Source organism: Amphiprion ocellaris, chromosome 17, assembly GCF_022539595.1.
Source record: "Amphiprion ocellaris isolate individual 3 ecotype Okinawa chromosome 17, ASM2253959v1, whole genome shotgun sequence".
Taxonomy (NCBI): domain Eukaryota; kingdom Metazoa; phylum Chordata; class Actinopteri; family Pomacentridae; genus Amphiprion; species Amphiprion ocellaris.
The window spans coordinates 12,380,064-12,404,903 of NC_072782.1; the positions used below are offsets into that span (position 1 = coordinate 12,380,064).

The following is a 24,840-nucleotide window of genomic DNA, read 5'->3' on the forward strand; positions in this document are numbered from 1 at the left end:
ATATTTTGTATTTTCTTAAATGTTTAATATTCTTCTTGTTTAATTGTATTTTTTAAATGTTTAATTATCAAAAATATTGAATCTGTAATTTTTAATATTTGTATTTTAAAAATTTTGTTTAATTTCATAATTACATGTATTGTATCTTGTTTAATTATCTAAGTCAATATTTTGTCTGTTTAATGTTTAAACATGAAATACAATTAAATTATATTAAACACAAAATATTGAATTAGATAATTAAACAAGATAAAATACATGTAATTATGAAATTAAACAATTTTTTTAAAAATACAAATATAAAAAATTACATATACAATATTTTCCATAATTAAACATTTAAAAAATACTTTTTAATAATGAAACTTTGTAAAAGTTTAATTGGATTACATTTTTTTTCCTTTAATTATTTTTTTAATGTAGTTTATTTCTTTAATCTTCTTTTTCTGTCAAGATTTTAACCCCAACCTTAAAAATGAAATAAACCCTTAAATCACAATGAAAATACTTCTGTTGTCACAATCATGAGTTAGTCAATTATTCAGTTTATCAATTCAACTTTATTTGTTTAGCACCTTTTACACAGATGACAAAACTAAACAAGCAAAGAGAAAATAACTATGCTAAAACTGTGATTAAAACTCAAAAACATTTTTAAAAAAAAGATTTAACATGGTAATAAAATATGTTGTGTCCAGGGGATGGAGGGAGTTTACTGCAGTCTTCTTGGGCTCACATGATAAATCATTTAAAATATAAACTTGATATTCAGTCTAAGGAAACTGCAGAGCGACAGAAGAACCAACAATATCTCCTGTTTTCTCCTTTAATGAGTCGACTCTTCTTGTGCTTTCAGACCAAAGAACTACAGACTCTTCACAACCTGCTCAAACTCTTGGTAAAGGACCTCACCACACGGGTCAAGAAGGTTTCTGTCTCATTTCTACTCTGAAGCTCACCTTCTCCTGCTCAAACTGCTGACAAATGTTTCTGCTGCTCTAAAGTCTGGTCTCCAGAACTTCCTAAAAACTCTCAAAGTCTCTTCTGCTTCAGGTTGCTATGTAGAACTGTTCCAGAAAACCTCACTAAACCACATGGAGGGGCCTCAAGATAGTCATCCAAATGAAACCATACAAAAACCAAACTAGCACAACTCAAACGCTAAAGTCTCCTGCAGCCTACCAGAGAACCTCTGAGAACAGAGAATCAGGACAGGAACTCTTACCTTCTGGACAACCAACGCTGGTTCTCAAACAAGAATACAGAATGTGTCTGACCAAAAACCTCTGAAGACTCACTACAGCCAAGATAAAGACACAACTCAGCTGCATCAAATCCACTAATCACTGCACACATTAGCACCATGTGCTAACTGTGGCTAAAGAACCACATTTACCAAGACAACTATCCAGTACAAAGCCCTAAAACACACCAAGAAACACATTAAAGAGGATTTTACTGCTGGAAGCTGCAAGCCAACGCCTAAAGAACAAACTAAAGCAATGGAGCCAAACCCAGTTCAGTGGTGAAGAGAAACAGAGGAAATGTTTGACTGCAGCTAAATAAAGCAGGAAGACACTGAGCTGCTCAGGTGTTCCTGATAACACCAAGCAGCCACCTGGACAGCCAATAGGAACACAGCTTACTGGAAGTCCAGAGGGCTGGGTTAGTGAAGGAAATTTAGTTTAAAGTTGAAGCAGAAAGTTAACAAAGAAAGTTGAAAACCACCTTCTGATACCTGAAATCTCTGAGTTTTCACACAAAGAACACCTGAACATGTCAAACTGGTTCCATAGTAGAACCATCATTGTAAAAACGTCATAGTATGGTGTGTTGCTCAAAAAACATTAGGACCTGGCTGTCTAGGGTCGCCGAGAGCAACACAAAAACAGGACAAACGCTGGTTTCCAGGGGGTTAGGCGGCTATTTATTTGAAAGAGTAAGTTTACAACAACACAACATGTGAGCAGAAAAATCACAAAGTCTGTCTTTAGTTCAGCTGAAAATATTAGTTTTTGTCTTTTTTATTGACCAAACTTTTCAGGAATTAGATGAAGAATAATTAAAGCTCTCATGTAGAAGTCCAACTTATTTTGGATCCTTGTGGAGAGTTTAATCTTAAAGCTGTTGAGTTTATAGAGTCACGTGGATTGTTTTGACATTTAATAACCGACTCAAACTAGATTTATTTTAGAAAACAAATCAGCTTAGAGGCATTTGTTCACACATGTGGCTGAATAGGAGGCCGTCCAATCAGATTTGAGGCCTTCACTCTGTAGGTTGGTTGTTTGGTGAGACTCTTGGACCTCCATCAGCTGACGTGGATGTTTGATGGTCTTCCTCTCTAGTGCCAGATGATTCATCCATGAATTCAGCAGCTACAGACTGAAATGAAGCTCATGCTGCCGTTATTGAATTCCTGTTCCAGATCAAATGTTCAGAGCTCACCTTGAATGCAGCCGTCTGCTGTCTGATAGTTTTTCTCATTGTAGTCTTCAATAAAGTCTTTTTCCTCATGTCAGGATGTGGTGAGACTCTTTCTCAGTCTCTGCAGACGTCCCTCATTGTGCATCTCCAGAGAAGAAACAGAAAAACTGGTCACTGCTTCAGCATCACAAACGCTCTCCAGCACTGAGAGTGTTTTAGGAATTCATTCATTGTGTTGTGAACTTTGAAGGAGCAGAAACTTTACAGCTGCCAAAGATATGAGCTCCAATTCTGGATGTTTTAGGAAATGAAGTTCATCAAATGAACACTTGATTTTTGCTGATAACTCATTAAATTACTGAAGAAATCTAACATAAAAACCTGTAAACTCTCAGGCAGCTTTTGTTAAAGTTTGTCTATAATTCTATCATCATGTTCTGGAACCAGGACTCTGCAGAAGTTCCTTCAATCAGATACTTGTGTGTTTCTATTTAAGGCCTCAGGTTTGAACATACAGCAGAGGATTAGAAAGGAGTGATTTTAATATTTAAATCAGTCCAGTAAATGTTTGGCATGAAAATAATTAAAATTTTGATTTAGATTTGTGTCAAATAATATTGTAGAGTCTCATTTAAATACATCCAAATGAGTTCAGTGTATTTACATTTTATAGAATATTTGATTTCTTAATCTCAATACTGTAGGGTCTGACCCTAAATATTATAATAATGATGTCAATTAAAATAATATTTTAGTGCAGAGTCATAAACTTTAATCAGCTAAACTTACATAATATCACTGTACAATCTTAACCTGAACATTCATATTATTGAGGTAAATTTACATAAATCATGATATTCTAGAGCCTTAACTGGAATATTTCTAATATTAATCTTTTTGTATTGTGCTGATAAACAACAATAACCCAACTTTCAGATAATATTTATTGTCTGTGATTTTGAGACTAAATTCCTCCACATTGTGGAACTGGACTGCATTTCCCAAAATGAAACATGGACAGAATTTAACACTCATGTATCCATGGCAACGCTAACGTTTCTGCTTCTTACCAAAGTTCACAACACAAGTAAAGATTTTAATGTAAAACTTCAGGGATGACTGCTGACCATAAGTATTCTGATCAATACTTCATGATCAATATGAGGACAGATGTTACAACTCCAGCTGTTGCATTAGACTGCAGTTATTCACAGAGAAATTAAAACATCACATTCCTCATGAAAACTAGATGGGACTTTGATTAAATAAAGTGTTGGTGAATAAACAGTGTAAAAAGTGCAAAGCAGCTCCATTAAATCAGGAGATGTGAGACTTCCACAGCATGGATCACCATCTGCTGTGTTGATTCATAGCTGAATGTCAGAATGAACTGAGATAGAAAAGCTGCTTTGAGCTGCAACATTACGGTCTGACAATCCAACACCATCACAGTTTTCATCTGGTTGTTTTGCTCCAACATGCTGTGAAGTTCAGTTTTTACCTAAATCAATACAGAGATTCTATTTCCAACCAAGACTGGAATAAAAATTAGAATGTTATGAGGTTATTAATGCAACTAAATCCTTTCAGATGGAAGGATTTACTTCTAAGTTCTAATTCAAGTTTCAGTTGGAGCACATTGCATTCACAAAGAAAAACAGCGAAACCTTCATAGCAACATTTAATAAACCTAAAGCTTCCCTGTTGGCACATTGGTGGAGTTTGTTACTGAGCATCTGAACCTTAAATCCAGTGAGACGACCATCTTCAGTCCAGGCCAGTCAGAGAACTTCAAGACCTTCCATCGGCTGGACCAGATGTGGCATCATCTCCCTCTGAACATCTGGATGACAGGAGAAAAGACAGAAATCAAACACAGATCACAGAAATACAATTTATTCACTTTCATCATTTTATAAAAGTAGCATGAACTTTATTGAAACTTGACATCAGTAATGAAAGTAAATGTTTTTATCTTGTGTTGAAGCTAAATTTAAAGTCAATTTTAATGACAGTTTATCCTGAGAGGAGTGAGAATGGAGCTTTTCATTCCTTTTTAGAATATTCCCTCAAAATATTCTGTTTATTATTGGCTTTAGAAGCATTTTTCTTTACTTGTTTATTTTTAGATACCTCAGACTGATACACTTTGCGGGTTTGCAGATAATTTCATGTACAATGACAATAAAGATCTTCTATTATAACATATTTTGCTAAAACAAGAACTGCAAACCTTCTCAACCATCTCTCAGGCTGCAAAATTCCAACTGCGACCAAGAATTATCTGATGTAGTTATTATTATAATCTTTACTGAACCAGCCCTGGAATTAATAAAAATCTGTATATGGATATGATTTTCTCTGATGGGACCACTATGGAAGCCGTAGTAATTATTAACTATCCTTTGAAGGGAAAGATTAGGTCTTCTTCAGGTGGATAAAAAAATGCTCTCCCTTAAAAAACTAAATAAATAAATGCATACAATAAAGTAAATCTCTTCTGCACTGCACACATACTACACTTTTGTATAACTCTGGATGTCAGAGTAAAGGCAGACAGATCCACCAATCAGCCACAACATTCTGACCACTGACAGCTGAAGAGAACAACATCCATCATCTTGTTCTAATGTAACGTTCTGCTGGGAAACCTTGACGTTCATGTGGATGTTTGACATGTACCACCACCTAAACACTGCAGGACAAACAACCCCCTAGTCTCCATGGCAACAGCAGTCCTTGATGCCAGCTGCCTCCCTCAGCAGGACAAACTAAAACTGCTACTACAGGAGTGGTCTGAGGAACAAGACAGAGCTAAGCTGTTCACCTGGGTTCCACACTCCCCACATCCAGATCTGATTGCGCATCTGTGGGATGGTCCAGGATCAGCCTGGTCTAGGTAGGACCCACCCTGCAACCCACAGGATCCACAGAATCCACAGGACATCCCCAGAGGTTCTGATGAACCACTGGGTCAGAGGAGTTTTAGCAGCATAAAAGGACCAACACAGTATTAGTCAGGTGGTCATAATGTTATACTGTTATATTGTCATGCTGATTATATGATCAGTAAATGTTACCATCAATTATAACGTCCACATTGATCAGGAAAAAAAAAACAACTATCAGTTCATTCAGAAACTGTGGGGTTAAACCTAAAAACACAGACCTCAACAGCAGTTTGTTTCAAAGCAGAACACCAGCTGGTTTTCACTAAAGAAGCTTTCAAAGCAACAATTAAATGACAGTTTTGTTCTCATTAAGTTCACAGTCAGCCAAAAATAATGCACACACATCAGGAAAAGAAAAACTTTTATAAATATTTCATTTGTATAAGTACTTCTATACATATAGATTCCTCTTTCTAAGTTTGATCAAATCACGATAACTCTGTGTCCTGTTGTAGGATGTTTTCCCAACAGATGGCGCTACCCTCATGAATGGAGCATCAACAAGTGACGTCTACAACACAACAGAAATGTCTGGAAGCCAGTGGCCACCACTTTGAGCACCTCTTGTAATTGTAGAGGCCAAAGATAACTTTTATTAATCTCTTGATGTCTGAATAAATTTGGTATTGAAATATTTATACAAGTTTTTCTTTTCCTGATGTGTGTAAACATTATTTTGGCTGACTCTGTATAATGGGTTTCTGACAGGTCACCAGGCAACATCTTTTTATAATAATGACAAACATACCTGCATTCTACAGGAGTGATTTTCCTCATGTGCAGGTAAAGATGTGTGAGGAGCTTAGAGATGACAGGAGCAGGAGTCATCCTCACTAATTCAGCTTCCACCTAGAAACACAAAGACCACAAACAAACACACTGATATACTCTCAAACGTTCAACCTCACAGCCTCAAAACATCTGTTTAGGAAGTGTTGTGTTTCTAAATTCTGCTGAAAGCATTGACAGACATTCTCTTACAAGGTTGTGTAAAAAGCAGCCTGTCCTCTGAGCTACTGAGAAATCTTCCTGAACAAAGTTTCTACATGTAAATCAGCTCAACAGAAACTAAAGCCTCAGTCAGAGATAACAGGTATCGCAAATTATAAACAACTTTCTTTGTTAACTCAGACTTTCTGCTTCAACCTCACATAAAAAGGGGAGTTTAACTCATCAGGTGACTGAAAATGAACGGCTTGTGCAGTTCTAGATCCAAAAGTAGGATGTTTCAACTCATGTTTTACTACAAATACATGCAATAATAAATAAATACAATGGCTGCTTGTTAGTTTATTCACTATTAAGGTCACTTTATATATGAATGTTAAACTTCAGTGCAGCTCAACGGGTGTCAGTTTACCTTAAAGTAAAATAACTTTTTTAAAAGCTAAAATACATAGCAGAGAACAGCAGCAACTAACACAGGTGTTCAGCGGTAAGTTAGCCACCTGTGTTAATTAGCCCGCTAGCTAACTTAGCCGCTTAGCTAGCTAACACGTCCGGACCAACTGCTCAAACACGACAAAACACAACTCTTCACAAGTCGCTGACTTACCATACAACAAAACAACGCTACTGGTTAGGAGTATTTATCTGCTTACCGTGTTTTACTGCAAAAACAAGGTCAACAGCAGCCAGAGATGCTACCAGACGTGCCGACCATAGATACACATAGACTAGATACGCTAGCGCGCTGTCTTCTATATTATCTATGGTCTGACCAAACACTGCTCTCTGGCTCCGCCCTCTGAGAATCTTGTTGTCGTTTGGTCCACACTTGCTGATGACCACTTCCGGTCTCAGAAAATGAAAAAACGGACCTTTTTTCGTTTCTGTCTCTTACTGATTTTATTTTTTTGTTATTCTAAATATGAAATGAAAATCAAAGCATTTTTAAAATTTCGTACATCCCTTTTTGATCGTGAAAAAGAAAAACGCCTTGTATTTCAATTTTGATTTTTGTATTTTAAAACGAAAATCAAGTAACCACTCGTTTTTTATTTTTCAATACCGGTTTCAGAACGGAAAATTCAATTGCTAGATAAATACACGGACCCAAAATCTACCCTCCAGCACTATTATATTATATAAGATTAACATAGACTACTGTAGTATCTGATCTGATATGAGTTCTGATAGTTGTTGACCATAAAGTGACCTGTTAACTAACAGGAGGCAGTAAGTATTGAGGTATGTGTTTCTGCTCAAGAAATCCTATGTTGTGTTGACCTTGGGGTCCACTGTTAACCTATAGCTGATTTGTGACCCTTAGGAATGTGCAGAGTAGGGGGTTTTTGTCTGAGGAGGTGTTGTTCTTGAGTAGGGGTTTGAACCAGATGCTGTAATTCTATCCTTTACCAGAGGGTATAAAATGACCACCAGCCCTTTGTTCAAGGGGGATTTTCATATTGGCTGGGAAACTCTCCACAGGCAGACCATGGTGCCTGTTCAGATGCCGTCTTATTTATGTAATAAACTATATTATAAAAGTAACAGTGTCAATGGACGTTTTCTTCAACATCTACACATCCTTGAGGTTTAAGAGAAACTACGACAAAAAGTGGCGACGAGGATGGGATCAGTTTGTGGTCTTCTTTGAGGTCACCGACAGCTCCAGCGCACTTTTCCACCGCTTCAGAGAAGGAGAAGAGAGAAAGGACTGGTCAGAGAGAGAGGAGAGTGAGTATGTTTTTCACACAATGTGAGGTGCTGGTTGGTGCGTGGAAGCTGGGGGTGCTTGGCTGCACTGTAAAGGATCATGTGTGCATATGCCAGGATGTGTTGAGGTTTAGGATAGCGTTTGGTCTAAATTGGGGGGTTTATTCATAGATAAAAGTTGAGTTGACAGAAAAGGAGTTTATTGAGTTTAAGAGAGGAAAAGTATAGAGAGAGAGAGTTTAGAAGTGAAGAGAGATGATGCTGCAGCAATAGAGTAGAGAAGAGAAATAGAAGTTGAAATGTTGAAGTTGAAGAGGTAAATGTAGAATAGCAGAACTAGTAACGATGGAGCAAGCTAAATAACCATGCAAGTTTAATGAGACAGGCCTGAATCTTGTTAAGGGTAAGACGTGTAAATTAGAAGCTTTAAGTGAAAGTTGGCTTTTGAGTAGTCGAATTGGCATTTAGAAAAGAAGAGGACAGAGTGGATTTTACCTGTGGGGCCCAGAGGTCAATTGGCAAAGTGAAAATATAGAGAGGAAGAGATGAAATGAAGAGAGACCAAGAGAAGAAGAGGAAAAGAGGCCTGAAGAAATCGAGTTTGAGAAGAAGAGGAATGAGGATGACAAGGGAAGCCGCAGATTTGGACAAAGCCCTCTGGGAGGCAGGTAGCACTGGCCACAAACCCTGTTATGTGAATAGCCTACATGTAATGGGTCGGTTCGTAGAACTGGGGGTGTAAGTTTTAATTCAGTCGTAGATGAAGTTCCCACTCGATTTATAAGTAGACGTACTGTAAACGAAGCAGCTTTTCGATTGAATATTTACGCCTCAAGGTAGCACAAATTTAGATGATAAGAGAGAGAGAAAGTTGAAGGAGCGGCTTAAGCATGCTTTAGGATTTGTATGAATGTTGACTGCGCTTGTGAGTCTGGGTCTGGGTCTGGCCGTCCCAGCCCCTCCTCCCTGCTCTGTCTGTGTCTGTCTCTCTGTGTGTGTGTGGGAGATCTCTGACATGGGGCAGGTCCCTGTGCTGTTTGTTGGGGAGAAATGTGGCCAAAATGAAACAGATAATGAATACATAGATGAATAGAGGGGATATTTCTGATTGAGTCGACTTTTGTAGCTGATATAGATAGATATATATATATAGGATAGTCTTATTAAATAGATATAGAGAGAGGTTGTTGCCTCCTTAGTGTTGAATACCTATGATCCCTTCTGCAGGGGGGACGTTTATGAAGTTGCTGTATCCATATGAGCCTTATGAGAGGACTATTGTGAATTGATAATATACATCTGAGCCTTATAGTGGATGTGTATACATCTGATGAATATATGGGAGCCTTTGCTGAGACTGAGGAGAAGTAGAGACTCTTGAGGGAAGATATTAGTGGGGGACAATGAAATGATCTAAATGTTGACAGAGATGAGTGCAAATTGCAATGAGTGGTTTTTTGGGGTGATGTGGAAGATTGATGGTGATCATATGACATTAACCCTTTGTTTTGTTTTTCCAATGTTCGACTGGGATGTGTGAGAATTGTGGAGGAGACTGAGGAGATGGAATGCGTCTGAATTCTGATCTCCAAGAGGACAGATGAGAGGGCAGCTGATGGTGCTCTACATGAGCTGAAGCTTTGCGGATGACAGCATGTGTGGCTCTGGTGTTTGACGTCATCAAGGCTAGTGTGATTTTATCCACAAACTGTTTTTGATGTTGTTTTGCTTATGTGCACACACATATGTTTATTTCTGATATTGGGGACACATATTTAGTTTGTTCACATATCGGTCCACAGTGTTTCCTTTAGTTTGGGGTTGATGAAGCACATCTGTGTATATATAGAGGGGATGTTTCACTTATTGGAGAGGAAGCTTGGCAACAGACTGACCATCTGAGGCATTTATTGGTTAGTGGATCATTAGTGATTGAGATGATTGTTGAACATTTGTGGAGAGGTTGCTTTGGCTTGAAGGCTGTTGAGTGCAGAGAAGAGAGGGAAGAAAGGATGGAGACTGATGAGAGTGAGGATGGAGACAGTGATGGAGATTCTGAGAGTGAGAGACAGTGGGTTTTAAGAGAAGTTGAGAGTAGGAGAGGAAAGGTGTCAGATAAGATGTGTCCAGTGGTTGTTAGAGGCCAGAATCTGGAATACAAGCCTTGGCAGAATACTGATATGTCAGATATACTTGAGAAGTTGCAGATTCTTTATGATGGGGCATATCCTTGGATTTTGAAGCTAGAGGAGGTCCTAGTGGGAGCACAACCTGCCATGGGAGACATTAAGCGACTCTTAGCTAGTCTCCTGGGAGTTCCTGTGATGGAGGAGATCCTACAACAGGTGGGTCTTAACAGATATGTGGCAACTGTGGTGAATGATGCAGATCTCTTTGCTGCAAGTAGAGGTAGGATGTGGAGAGCACTGAGAGATACGTTCCCAACGAACATACATCCTGATAATATTTTGGTTGAGCCACTGGGTTCAGAGGAGAATCCGAGGGCCTATGTGTTGGGGGCTCATCAGATGTGGAGAAATGTCACAGGAAATGATCCAGATGTGAACCAGATGGAGAAGTTGATTCTGCGAAGTACAATACAGAGGGGGTTGCCCCTACCAGTGAGGAGTAGACTGGCAGAAGTGGTTTCTCTGGGGAGCATGACGAGAGCTGCCTACACAGATCATGTGGCTCATCTGGTGGAGCTATACAGGAAGAAGGAGCATGCTCAGAAACAGCAGGATGAGGAGATGCTTAGGAAACTACATCAGATGCAGCTGGTGGAATCTAGGAGAGAGGCTTGTAGTGACTAGTGGTTATAGAGGAGTGAGTCTGAATCCTGAGAGCAACATACATCTACAGTCAGTGAAACAGCGAGGGGATTCTTATTGTATGATAGATGATTTGAGAGTATAGTGCCTGATTTTGTAGTAGATTTTTCAGTGTTCCGCTAAGTGTGGAGACATTACATAGTTCTCATATTTGCGATACATATTGGAAGATGACTTGGATACTCAGTCCGTTGCTAAGTTGTTGCTAAGTTTTTGTTAAGTTGGTTGTTAAGTTTGATGTTTAGGGTGTCACTTAAAATAGAGATGTCCAAACCTTAAGGGGATTTAGTTTGATCAAAGGGGGGACTGCAAGATATCTGATTATAATCTGATGATAATCTGATGATAATCTGGTAACAAAGTGAACTGCTATGTATGATGTTGTTGGTTGCAAGATACTGGTGGATGATTTGTTTCTTCCTAGAACACTGAGGGGAGAGAGTGGCTGTGGTGCAGAGATTCCTGCAGCCGAGTGGATTCAGATGTTCACATGTGGACAATGGAATGGACAATGAGAAAGGAGGGAGAATCCTGAATGAGGACACTGCAGTGGCATACTACGACATCAGAAGATGCTGATGCTGAAGAGCGACAGTTTGATATATTGATGTGTTCTTATGTATGCTTACAGGATTGGATGTTGTTTCATCATGTATGATCTGTTTTATCATGAGATGTTTACTCTTGCTTACATTTTCCTACATAGGGGGATATTTGAATTGTGATAATGCTAGTATGTTTAGTTTAGGGGGTTTCTATAACTCTATGATGGATGTGAGCTGTTTATGATAAGGGGATGTTTTCTCTTAGGAGGTGAGTACATTGGGATCTCAGGTGTTTTGTTTTTTTCGATTGTTTAGGGACAGTGATGTTAGGCAGGAAGAGGTCCACTGAAGGGTACGATGGGTCGACCAGCCTGACTCTGGACACTTTTTGATTTTTATTTCTGTGATTCCCAAATGTATTTGCTTCCACTTATTTCACAGATTCCTTTGAACCTCTTTTCTGATTGGCTTGGAGTACCATATGTGGTCGCCTAGGCAGAGGGACCGTGGGAGAATTTTCCTGTCTTGATTGTTTGATGGATAATTTGGGAAAGCTAGCTGCCTGGCAGGTTTTTCGCTCTCGCACTCCATAAATTTGCTATGTTGCTAAGCTTGTGCCATGATTAGCATGGACAGACGAAATGTCATAAACATTTTCAGTGTGACTCATATGTACTCAATATTACGATAATTAGCGAGACAAATGTCTCGAAGGGGGGAAATATGTAGTATCTGATCTGATATGAGTTCTGATAGTTGTTGACCATAAAGTGACCTGTTAACTAACAGGAGGCAGTAAGTATTGAGGTATGTGTTTCTGCTCAAGAAATCCTATGTTGTGTTGACCTTGGGGTCCACTGTTAACCTATAGCTGATTTGTGACCCTTAGGAATGTGCAGAGTAGGGGGTTTTTGTCTGAGGAGGTGTTGTTCTTGAGTAGGGGTTTGAACCAGATGCTGTAATTCTATCCTTTACCAGAGGGTATAAAATGACCACCAGCCCTTTGTTCAAGGGGGATTTTCATATTGGCTGGGAAACTCTCCACAGGCAGACCATGGTGCCTGTTCAGATGCTGTCTTATTTATGTAATAAACTATATTATAAAAGTAACAGTGTCAATGGACGTTTTCTTCAACATCTACACATCCTTGAGGTTTAAGAGAAACTACGACACTACACATTAGACCTACTAAGCATCACACATTTTATGATAGCATGCTGATGTTAGCCCATAGCTCACAGCACCAATAAAACCATAGCTAAAGGCTCACAGAGCCCTATGAAGGATACTGTGTTCAGACAGAGGGCAAAACAAACTTTAGAGGTTATGAGATGCAAATTTCCTCTACAATTATGTGAATGCACATTAAGATTCATCTGCACAAGTTAACATGACGGGCCTTGATGGATCTGATTCATAGAAATACACAGATGAGAAAACACGAGGTAGACTTCAGGGGACTAGAAGAGAACAAACACAGATATGTTTGGTGTGTTTGTTGCTGCCAGTTAGACCTGTGTAGATGGTATGTTGGCTGTTTGTGGCAAATAAACTCGGGGTCAACCAGTAATTATATTTTAGGGCCCGTACTGATTATTAGCAATCAAGAAAACCAATAACTTATGTATATTTGCAATAAAATGAAAATCGTTGTATCAAACATTCCAAGAACATGTAGTCCAACACAAAAGTTTATGTTTTACATATATTTGATTTAATGGGTCACTTATCTCTCAGGGTTGGTTGGATATTGTGATGTGTAACCAGTCAGATAATGCTGTGGGCAGGACATTACTTATGACCATCTGCAGATTGAGTTAGGCAATTGGATGACAGCCAAAGCAGAACATTTTTAAATTGATTTCTTTTCAAGGGAATGAGTTTGTTTAAAAAAAACCAACAATCCCAATGATCAGAGCAATTCTGAATATGAGATTTAAAATCTGGCATATCATTAATTGATCATCCCCTAGATAAATACAAATGGCTCATTGGTCAAATTTGCAACAATAATACAAGGTGAAAGTTAATTTACTCTTCACTCTGAATACGCTTTTCGTCTTGCTTTGTTCTGTACAAAGTTTAGAGAGAAGAGCTGTTTCTTCCATTTTTCCAATCTTTGTGCTAAACTCAGCTATCCTGCTGCAAGCTGTAGCTTTATATTTAACAGACAGACAAAAAATAATATATGATCAGGGTTAAATCACATTTGCTCTTCGGTGTCATCAGGGGATGCTCAACCTCAGTACATCCATTTTCAACAATGTATGTTTTCTTCTTAATTCAAACAATGACTAAAATACATCACCATTAGATTTAGTAACTATAGACTAAATGCAGCTCATAAAAGTATAAAATATAGCAACTTGTGAAATTTCATGGGGTTTCCCAGTGTTGCCAACTTTCACACCTGTGGCGTGAGACACCTACTTATAGGGCTCCGTCTCACCCTGTCACGCTGCCCAAACGAATTTCACGCCAAACAAGAGAAAGCTTCAAAGTGCCTCCATGATGAAAAGAAACACACAGGACAAAGTCTAAACATCAGATGGAAACAGGGTTCTCAACACGATGACAGCAAATTTTAAGAGTACAAAAGGAGGCCGGAGCTCAACTCACAGCCTTTTATTGTGTGAACAGAGCAACATTTAAACACCACGGGGTTTTAGTCAAAATCAAAGATGACTGAACATCAGGCATTTTTCACATTTTAGCACCCTAAACATCAAAGAGAGCGCAAAGGACACAATCTGCATCCTTTAGTTAACGGCGGTGCACACACCTTCATTATGAGTTTTGCCTCATTGCTCAACAATTTCGAAATTCAGTTTGTTGCTTCCAGCTGTTTGTAGGAGTCTTTTCTCAGAGTTTGTAATATATTTGCATCACCAGACAACATCCTAAAGAGCATCTCTACAGAGAGAGAGAGTTTGGCACACTTATGCATGTGGAACAACAGCAGCAACTTCATTAATTACTCATCATTTATACCTGACATGGAGACAGGATCGATCAGGATCTAACAGTCAGTGACATTTCTTCACCTCAGGCAGGTGAGCTGTCACACAGAGTAGCAGTTTATAAGCTGCAGTCTAATCATTTGTTACGTAGCAGCCGTGCTCAGGGTGAATCCAGAGCTCCCAGCTGTCAGGATATTCTTTAGTGTAAAAATCTGATCCGTCTGAATATTTCTCTGCCACACCAAATGCTTTATTACAGAGATTTTTCTGTTTTACAATCTCAGGGCATATTTACAGTAGTGATGTCATTGTGCATATTAATTACAGGATGTAACCTCTTTGATTAATAAAGCAAAATATAGGAACAGATAGACTGGTAACATTTAAAACACATTTTATGATGGCATGAGTTGCTGTAGCTAGAAAATGTATAATTTCACATAAATAAAAAACTTTTCGCCGGCTACACAACCCACAGATTTGGACTGCTTATTATTTTTATTTGTTGTATTACTGTACTTTTCACATTCCAACACGAAGCAGACTCTCTTCGGCCAGCCTGTTTAAAGTATATGACACAAAGGCAGGTTGTAGTTTAGCAGTAATTCAGCCATATACGCTCCAAATGGAAACTGATTCTTAGTAGGAAAAATGATGCAGACAGCTCCAAGTCTCTAAGTAGACTAAAGACAAAGTACTGATGAAGCAGGAAGAACCAAAGTATTAGATATATTGAAATTTTGAACTAATACTGACACTTAAGTGTCTTAGTAACATGTTGGGCCATGACATGGCACCAGAAGAGCTTAAAAGTGCCTTTGTATTGATTCTCCAAGTCTCCGGAACTCTACTAGAGGGATGGAATGCCATTTTCACAAGATATCTTATAAGATATTCGCTCATTTGGGCTGATTATTATTTATTCGGGGTGTTATTGTATTATGCAGCTTCATAGGTGAGCTTTTCCCATTCTGCTGGCCTGTTTAAAGTGTCTATAAGTACTTTTTTGATTCACAACTTGGCTGCTGTGGCGACAAATGCCAGTTAAACCCCTTTATATAAAAGATATATTTAAAATCTACTAGTCTACTGAGCAGCCTCATACTGTAAATGCTGAAACTTTAAACAATTCCCCTCTGTCCTGTCACGTATTCTGGCACATATCACAACAGCCTGACTGTCAGTTGGCAGGCAGACAATTCGTCCATATCACATCACTGCCTGAAACCGTAGCGCAGTCTTAAGTGTCTCCGAGGTGCATGGGTCACACTCCGCCTGTCCTGTCCTGTAACAAGAGAAGAGAGGGTGCCAGCCAGTTTTCTCAAACAAGGCCTCCACAGCAGGTACTCATCACCTCACCACATTACCTCAGCATTTCACTGACCCACACCCAAGTGCCCTTGTTTTCACAGCAGCCCTCATTCATTCACCGTCTAGAGGAAATGGGCCTCCCTGATTTTGGAAGGGAAGTGCAGTGGGGTTGGTGTATGTGGGTAACGGATCAGGTGACTGGTCCAATTCCTGTTTTACCTCCACGAAACTATGTAGGTCACATCCTCCTTTGGCTAAAAATTCAGGATGGAGGGACTTGCTTCGGTCTCTCGATGAATGTAAAATATTTTACTACACATAAAAATAAAATCTCAACTGTTCTGCAAAACTGAAACTGAAATTTCATAAAGCACTGTTACTAGGAAAATTGTCAAAACCTCATATTGGTAAGGTTAACAAAGGAAACCTGGCATTTGTCTTTCTTAGAGGAATATAAGTGTGCTAAATTATCACGCAACCATAAGTAGTTGAGGGCTTGATTGCATGTGATGGAGCCATAGTCTGTGAATAAAACTTCACCTTACCCCTGTGGGTGTGAAAACTGAAGCCAGTATGGCATTGAGTTAAAGTTGCATTATTTCTAAAGGGCAGCAGGGGGTGACTCACCTGATTACAAAAATTGTATACAACACTATGAGAAAACAGTTATTTCTTGACACAATTATAATACTTCAACTAGTGAGTTTTATTCAGTGGTGGTCACGTTTCAGCCTCCTGACACCTTGTACATGTAGACACTATAGTGGGGTTGCAGGTCTGGATTATAGTGGCATTGGAAGATATTGGCTTCCTGGTAGATTCCCACTGTGTTGTTCTTGTTTTTTGCAGTTAAATTGTGTCTTTTCTTGTCCATGCATTTTTTGAAAGCATATTAACTGTCATGAGATCTATCTGAAAAGTATTTTACAATTTTTTAGATTTACTGGTTTTTCACAGCTTTGCCTTGAGTTTTTTTTTTTTATATAGTGCTGTACAGTCACTTCATTTCTCATTGCTATTCACTGTTCACATTACAGTTTTCTTTTTCTTTTTGATATTCTCTGGGACCCTGTGAACTTTACATTTAAAGAAAATTGCTCCTTTTTGTCATTGTCCGAATGACAATTTGACAATGCATCGAGTGATTTATCCACCTGCATCTCTCACCAGCAGAGAGCTGCAAGAACAACACAGAGAGGAGAAAAGAGGGATTAAAGGATGTTATTCAAATGGCTTTCCAATTTCTTTGGTGATGTTGTAATTTTGTTCGAACATCTAAAACGTAATGACATTCAGTGAAGTAAACTCAATTCTGTGTTGTTTTTTTTTTAGAGCCTGGGGTTATTTATCCAGGCAATCACTTTGAGATCCTGGATGTTTTTGCAATGGAAGAAGTCAACATAGTAATAATCTGCTGTGTTCGTACATAAACACCAAAGGAAGAGGGTGAAAGTGTGAAATTTAATGGACTCAATTATTGAACATATTAAAAGCACATAAAGGAGCATAAACAGCTGTGGAATATAAACTTGTACTCAAAGAAAACATCAATTTGAAGTTCACAGCAGGGCCGTAATTATAATATATACTGGGGGGAACATGTCCTCCCAATATTCAAATATGTTCAATAAGTCAGGCAAACACACTAACATCACATAATAATCATTAGCAAATATTACTATAATCATCACGAAACTTAACAAATTATCATTACTACCCAGTCTAGTATTATGGTGCACTGCAGTTCTGCCTGTGGTTTGTCCAGTAGTGTTGCCGTACCTGTGTAAGTACAATCAATAGCAAGCTCTTAGGTTTCATTTGTTCGTGTTAATCATCTGTTCATCATCTGTTGGTGATGAATTGCTTCAATGTTTGCTTCTTTTCCTGAGGCACAAAACACTCCAGCTTAGGCTAACTAGTGTTATAGTGCAGTGACATGCTTCTGTTACACAACATGCATCAAAAACAGAGACTTGAGGCCTTCTCAGGTTTGGAGTTTCAGTCTGAATAGACTCCTTGGTAACTTATGGAAAGTAACTTAGACTCCAAGTTCTTCTAGGGAGATACCTTCTAATCTCGAGGAAGCAGCTTTTTGCACATGAGTGTAGAACTTGAGTTTCTGATATGGTCTAGAAGAATTCTTATAGTTTAAACTTACACAGCTATTTGGAATGAACCAAAGTGTCATGTATTCACTATTATGTTATAAATAACCTGTCATTCTTGTTTTTTGTGAAAGAGAGAGAAGCTGGTCACTTTCCCCACTGCAACGGAATAAATTTACCAACGACCCATAAACGCCTTTGTTTTAATAATTAAGTTAATAAGAATCATGATAATATTTCCACGAGATGCCCCAGCAAATCAACACAGGTCCACCAAAAACTGACTCAAACAAAATAATTAATACAACAGACACATTACAGGTTTCAAAAGTGGCCCTTATACATGTACTGGGATATAGGGAAGGTGTTTTACGGGATTATGACTTCATTTAATTCATACGCACTGGCTGGAGGTCGTTAAGCCCCACAGAACATTTTGTCATGGTGCCCCTGTACCCCCATAATGCTCTCTGCTTACCAACACAGAACTTTCTGCCTCTTCTGGTCACTGCAGTATTAAACACTAACATGAATTCTGAACAAGATCCTGAGATATTTAAACTTCTTCACTGCAACTTACTCTCAGCGCAGATTTAGAAATCCACCAGAGATTTCTTCCTGTGGCAGAGATCATTTCATTATGGAGTTTATGTGCCAAACATTCTTCTTTACTTCAGCTTCCATTCTTTATGTACAAGCATCTCCTGGCAATAGCTTCATATTGAATCTACGTCCAACTAACTCTCAGCCAGAATGTGGAGGCATATTTCCCAGAGTAGAATTAATGCAATGTGCAAGTGCAACTAAAGCAGAGCTCTTCCTCACTCTAGCTGAATGCATGTTGCATTGCCACCACAACACTAACGCTGAGTCGCTTCCACACACTGTGTTAAATTACCCCCTTAACCTTCCACAAAGGATCGCTCCCTTTGATGCTGCCCCTGGACTAACCACAAAATCCTGCACTGTTTGCCTCCCAAAGCCGAGCCTCTGTGATTTCTGATGGGAGGGAAAAGGTGGATAAATTGGGAGATATCCTCGGGTTCCTTTGAAACTGAGCAAAGACTTTTTTTTTTGAATCACACCTGGGCTGAAACAAACGTAGATGTCCTAGTTAGAGTGGTGACACGCAAGCACTTCTTTCTTTTTAAATAATTTGATGATGCAAACTGGGGCCACCTGCAGTTGTTGCTAAAGGAAAAACCCTTTATATTTGGGCATAACTGGAACGCTTCGATCCACAGAGACGCATGCGACAGTGGCGCTCAGGTTTGGGAGCAATTTGACCACAGCGTGTTTATCATCATCCAGTATGTTGTCGTGCATTTGTACTGATCAAATTAGCTAATGGGCAGAAACAGTGACAGAGATTAGCTGACAGTGATATGCATCATCAGCTATACAGGATCTCTGTGTGAGTGCTGCCGATGAGCTCTGCTTATTCTCAATGCTCCCTTGAACTTGCTCAGCGCAACAATCACACTGCCCTCCTGTGGGAATTAGCGGTACTGCATGTTCATAATGTGTGATACAGAAAATCAAAGCAGGCCTCACACCATGTAAACACTGTTGATCTGTGACTCCTAATTACTGTAGAGAAAAAGCTGTGCAGCTGCTGGAATATTTCAACCCTATTTATGAATTTTTAGACGTTGGTTTGTATGATTCATGGAGTATTAATGAGTGTTTAACAGGTTTCCTATCTGCGTCAGTGCTTTTGCATGTTGAGTGTGAATGAGAAAAAAATCCTGAATCAAAAGAGTGGACGGCCCTTTAATTCTGATCACGTTCAGCTTGTTAAAGTCTCTTTTTTCTCCCTCTTGTTCTCATTTTACACAGTAAGTTGAATAAAAATGCACTCATTGCTGAAGAAGTAGCTGTAATATTGGATAAAATAAAGTGGTTCTTTGTGCAGAGAGTTGAAAGTACCTTTCAGGTCAAGATAATCCCCTCTTGGCAAAATCAGATTCAAAATGTAGACATAGATCAGATTCAGCGTGTAATTCCAGCCAGGATATTGTTGTTTGCGGTTGCATTTGAGTGGATGTATCTGCATTACAGCTCGCTTCTCCCCAAATGACCCCGGTGTCTAAAAGCATTTGCGTAAAAAGTAGGAATTGATACAATATTCACACCTGATTCAAAGCACAAATATATAATGCAGTGTAATTAAGCTGCACCACATTTTTTAATACAAATTCCTGGCATTATTGTTTCCGCCTTGGCCTTTCCAAATTTGTGTACCTGTTAGCTTGATAGATGGATGTTATATTTATACCTGGCCAGGCCTCTCATGAACAGCCCTCCCCCTCTCAGCTGCAGGGCTGCTGACTGCAGGTTGAATTCTGGCTTACTGGCCACACAGCACACAGGGAAACAGATGGGTAATAAGGTCGCAGCAGACGTACCTCTCACTAGCACAGACAAATTGCAGACAGGCCAGCTGTGCTGACTCAGGACAACATTAGACTCAGGGGAACTGGATTAAGACCTCGTTTTGTAAAACAGGGAAGTTGTTGCTTTGTGTGTTATTTCTCTTTCATATGGTGGTTAGCATTAAATGGAAATGTTAAAAAGGCAGGGCACTCATTGAAATACTTTGAAATTCAAAATTTCAACCCCAGAGTGTTTTTGGAGGACACAAGACTTTTTTTTTTTTTTTACTTTTGTGACATTTTTCAAAGTTTTTAATTTTCATGTTGATATTCAAGGTCAATGAAGTTATCATATGTGGTTCCTTGACCATTAGTGTTAAAAAACAACAACAAAAAACATTCCAAGCAATGTATATGTCATCACTTCGCACAACTACTCAACAGTAAAATATGTGAGTTTCGTCAACTAACTAGGGTTAGTTTTAACGTTTCAACCACAAATATGGAAGATAATCAGCCGCAAGTCTGTCTTTTTCCAACTTTGGAGAAAAGAGAAAGTTTGATACGTTCCAGGCCTCTGCTGATTGGTCAAATGCTATGATGTAGTGTGTTGTAATGTGGAATGATCTTTGCTGATTGGCTGGGTGAAAACCACATGCTTCTCGACCTCACTGAGAGGCCGGAGCAATGCTAAATTTAATGTGTGTAGAAGTTACCAAATATGATCACTTGCAGGACTAAAGGATTTTAAATCAGCTTTTGACTATGAATGATGCAGTCCTACATAAGCACATCATTTTCTGATGTCAGAAAAGTTCTCATGACTTACATTTCTGCATTTGTGTTCTTGTTTTCTACATTCTGGAAGATGTGACGTCTGTTTGCCCATCAGGAGGTTTCTCCTTACTTTAACCTGATCTAACCAGTTATCTCTGTGTATTAAGGACTTTTGCAATCTTATATCATCTTCTGAAGTAAGTGAAAACATGTCACATAATTCCAATCAAGTGTAATGTTTGAATCAGGTTGTGAGGTTGTTTTGTGTTGCCAGGCCACAGTGGATCTAATTACACCAAACCCACATATGCCTTACAGACTTGGCATGTTATTGTTGCATCTCTAATGTTAGAAATATACTACAAACATACTTTAAAATGATGTTTTGGGGGATTTTGTGCCTCAGGCCTGACAGTGTTTCCAGTAGCCACTTTCAGATCAAAGCTTCTGTCCATCAGTTGCTCTGATTAAAGACCTGCAAAGCTAATGAAGTTCCTACCTATTCCTGATTGCCAGATGTCTGCAGACTAACACGATTAACTACAATCTTAAGTGTTTGCCTGTTGAACACCAAGATTCAAACCTCATGACTGGCGTTTAGTTCAAGCACTGCTGTAATTAAGCCACCAGCATGTCTAGACTCTGTTGTTGTAAAAACTGTAAAACTACTTGATATCAAAGCTGTCTTAATACCCAATAAAATGTTCCTGTTTGTTTCAGTGCACATAAAATAATGCAATGATTAAAGCTACATTTACTAGTTCCTTAATGAAAAAAACACTTAGAATTTTTGATGATCCCATGTCTTTCTTGCTCGAATAAGATCAACCAATTAAATGTTTGATTTGTTGTTTTGGCACTTGCATCATTTTCAGCAAAGCAACCCACATATCAAAGCTTTTCTAACCCTAACTGGACGCTTTGATTCCTGATCATTAGTTAATGTTTTCATTTTCAGCATCAGATTTAGAGAAAGTCGACATACCACACCACCAGAAATTATGTTTCCAGTCAGATTTCTGTTCTAAATATAGGCTATTCCTTAGAGCTCGGGGAGACGTTACTGGTGATGGACAATGTTCTGCTTTGATCCTGTTTAAGTGTCCTGTCTGATAATTAATAAAACACATTTGAACTTATTTTTAGCATAGTCAGTTGTCATTAAAAGTGTTACTTCCTAGTTGGCCCATAATTCAGGAATATATGTACTTATTTTAACACATCTTGTATGGCATCTACATATATTTTTGGGGTAATAAAATACCGTAGTAGGGCTGCACTGCAAAAATTTTATGTGATATTTATGCTAATTTTCAACAAACAACTTGAAAAACTATTTGGGAAGAATAAGTCATCTGAATTAGACTATTTTGATCATACTGAGATGGGAACCTTGATCTTTTTTTTCTTTTTTTAGAAAAATCTAACATTTGGATGCACAGATTTCAATCATAACACCACGGTCCTTATTTAAACACTCTTTATTTTACAATAATACTGCCTACAGTATGTGGGATAGATCATTAAATTCTTATATATTTTCAAAACAAACAGGCACATTAACTCCTTTTATAGTGGCTTATTCACCTACATTTTTAAAAATCTTGTTCTTTTCCCTGTAGTAGTTTTGATTCAGAGTAAGCACTGCAATAATTACAACACCTTGCACAGCTGGAAAATCAAAACTACACATATTATTTTTAAATCAAACAACATATAAACAGTACGCTACCATACAAGTTTGGCGAATAAAAATCTGTGTTCAGTGCATAATGTGCATGGCATCGGAGAAGATACATTCATCACCCTGTTGTCTGCAGATCTCTGCTTCAGTCCTCGGTGTCAGAGCTGTCTGCCGGGTCGGTGTTGTGGGTCAGCATGTAGTTGTCCATGTCGATGGAGGGGCAGTTGTGAATGGAGTAACGCAGACGCTCAGCGAGGATGGGCTGGCTCGTGTATGGCGGCAGGCGAAGCAGGAAGAAGCAGGTCTGAGCAGTGGGGAGTCCGTTGATGGGCTGGAGATGAGCGGTATATTGTTACTATTACACCATTTGTTTATGTAACTACATTGTTACCTCACTGTGATGACCTTACCCTGTCCACCTTGATGATCTGGAACTTCTGCGTAATATCAGCTGGGTTGGAGGGCAGCCTAGACCTGCCAGAGACGAAACGTAGGAACAGCACCCGCTCCTCGTTGGTGAACTCCTCCAAGCTCTGCCAAAACCAGCCAATAAGCTGGTGGCTCTCGGTGATGTCACGGTAACGCACCAGCTTCTTTAACATCTCCACGGAGACCTCTGGCAGGCCGCAGACCAGCTGCTCCAGCTGCAGCGCTGTCAGCAGGGAGAGGAGGGGCACGGGGATGATGGTGGACATGCCCTCTCTGACTGCTGCCACCTGCACATAACAGAACAACGTCAGCTTTGATGCTTCTGAGGACGAGACAACAACACAAACAACAAACAGGCTGTCCGGTGAGTTCTAATGGAAGCTGGTAGGCAACACTGGGTGTTTAAAATGGAGCCAGGATTTCATGTGTCCGTACAGCAGAGAGGAAATGCACAACAAACTCTGCTGGTACACTAACCAATATGGGCCTACGTGAGCCAGGTCAATTGAAAGTAAATTAATGTTCACACCACTTTCAACTCTCATCCTGACACCTCAGAGCCTTATTTGCTCAGGGTTTTAAATATTTAAGATTTCTAGCAGTGCAAAAACTACCTTCAGTATTTAATCTATTGATTATTCTTCCTGATTAATCATATATAAGTTTGTTTTTTTTGTAAGAAAAAATTCAGTTAACTGGTTGGTAATTGCCTCGAGAAGTCCCTGACTGCAGTGTGTAGTTTGCATAGCGACCATTAAAAAACTATGCTAGTGCGCTGGTCTGGATGATTAAGAAAATATATTTGATTTTCTCTTTATAATTGGGTATTAAAAGGCTCAAACTAGGGCTACACAACTAATCAAATATTAAGCATTTAGGTAAGACTGGTAGATTGTAGTGTCTGTCGATAAGCAGGTGTTTAATCAGTGAGCTGTTGTAAAAACACATTAATTTATATTTTACCTCTAGAAAATGCTCTAAATTCAGGGCAAGAAACAACTTATTATAAGTTAAGACTTATTCTGAAGTAAACTTTGTACATCAGCAGACACAGTTTAAGAGATTCAGAGCTAATTGCATGAGGCTTAACATAGCACATAAAAAACGTGTATAACACAGATTCCATTGTTGATAGCATGGTGTCATGTGTCATCCTGACTCATGGCCTCTCATATCCTTCTGATCAAGCCTCAAATGCATGCTTTCAGATTTAATTTCTTATGTACATGCTGACACTTGATGGTCAGATTTGCATAATACACCCAACTTGTCCTTCAACAATTAACCCTTCAAACCTGTGAATCCATTTCATGCAGTCTGTAGTCCAGGGCTCGGTCCACATATTCAGTGCGGTTAGTAAAGGTAAGGGAGATGTTTTGACCTCCAGGAACTACAGGTACCAGCCTTCCATCTGCACTGTGGGCCATGAATGAATCCAGTGGGATCATCTTCAGACAGAGACAGGACAGAAGAATAATACAGAAAATGAAGTAAGTGTCAAGAAATTATGGAACAGGATTCTATAATTTGAGTTCTAACTAGTTATTTTTTTTCTCAGAATTCTGACTACAACGAAAACTAAAGGTGTAAAGTCAGTTTTCAAAGTTTAAATTACGAATTTTGACTTTCTCCCAGGATTCTGAGGTTTAAATTTAATCTTAGAATTTTAAGATAAAAGCAAGAACTTTTTACAGTGGTCTAATTCTCATCCATGGGGAACAGAAAAAGAAAAGTCAGTAAAATCTTCAACTTTAATAAATATTAATGAATTTTGCAGTCAGTCAGT

General features: G+C 38.8%; 1 protein-coding gene and 1 long non-coding RNA gene across 11 annotated transcripts in view; both read right to left on the reverse strand.

Moving 5' to 3' along the window:
- Positions 1-641: 641 nt before the first annotated feature.
- LOC129350913 (uncharacterized) lies at positions 642-7,099 on the reverse strand. 2 transcript variants are annotated; one of them, XR_008604501.1, is made up of 3 exons: positions 6,980-7,099; positions 6,127-6,227; positions 642-4,270 (listed from the first exon to the last, which is right to left on the reverse strand). It is a non-coding gene; the product is annotated as an uncharacterized LOC129350913 (long non-coding RNA). The 2 variants fall into 2 exon arrangements; XR_008604502.1 differs by lacking the exon at positions 6,980-7,099 and having other exon boundaries at positions 642-2,385; positions 2,449-4,270; positions 6,127-6,422.
- A 15,305-nt stretch (positions 7,100-22,404) lies between these two features.
- Positions 22,405-24,840, reverse strand: part of LOC111575636 (probable E3 ubiquitin-protein ligase HERC1) — a 47,582-nt gene continuing 45,146 nt past the window's right edge. For all 9 annotated transcript variants that reach the window (XM_023280880.3, XM_023280883.3, XM_023280884.3 and 6 more), the window contains 3 exons: positions 24,350-24,502; positions 23,036-23,341; positions 22,405-22,956 (listed from right to left, as the gene is read on the reverse strand). In XM_023280880.3, the coding sequence (XP_023136648.2) occupies positions 22,771-22,956; positions 23,036-23,341; positions 24,350-24,502 (645 nt within the window). In that variant the 3' untranslated portion in view covers positions 22,405-22,770. The remainder of the gene's footprint in view (positions 22,957-23,035; positions 23,342-24,349; positions 24,503-24,840) is intronic.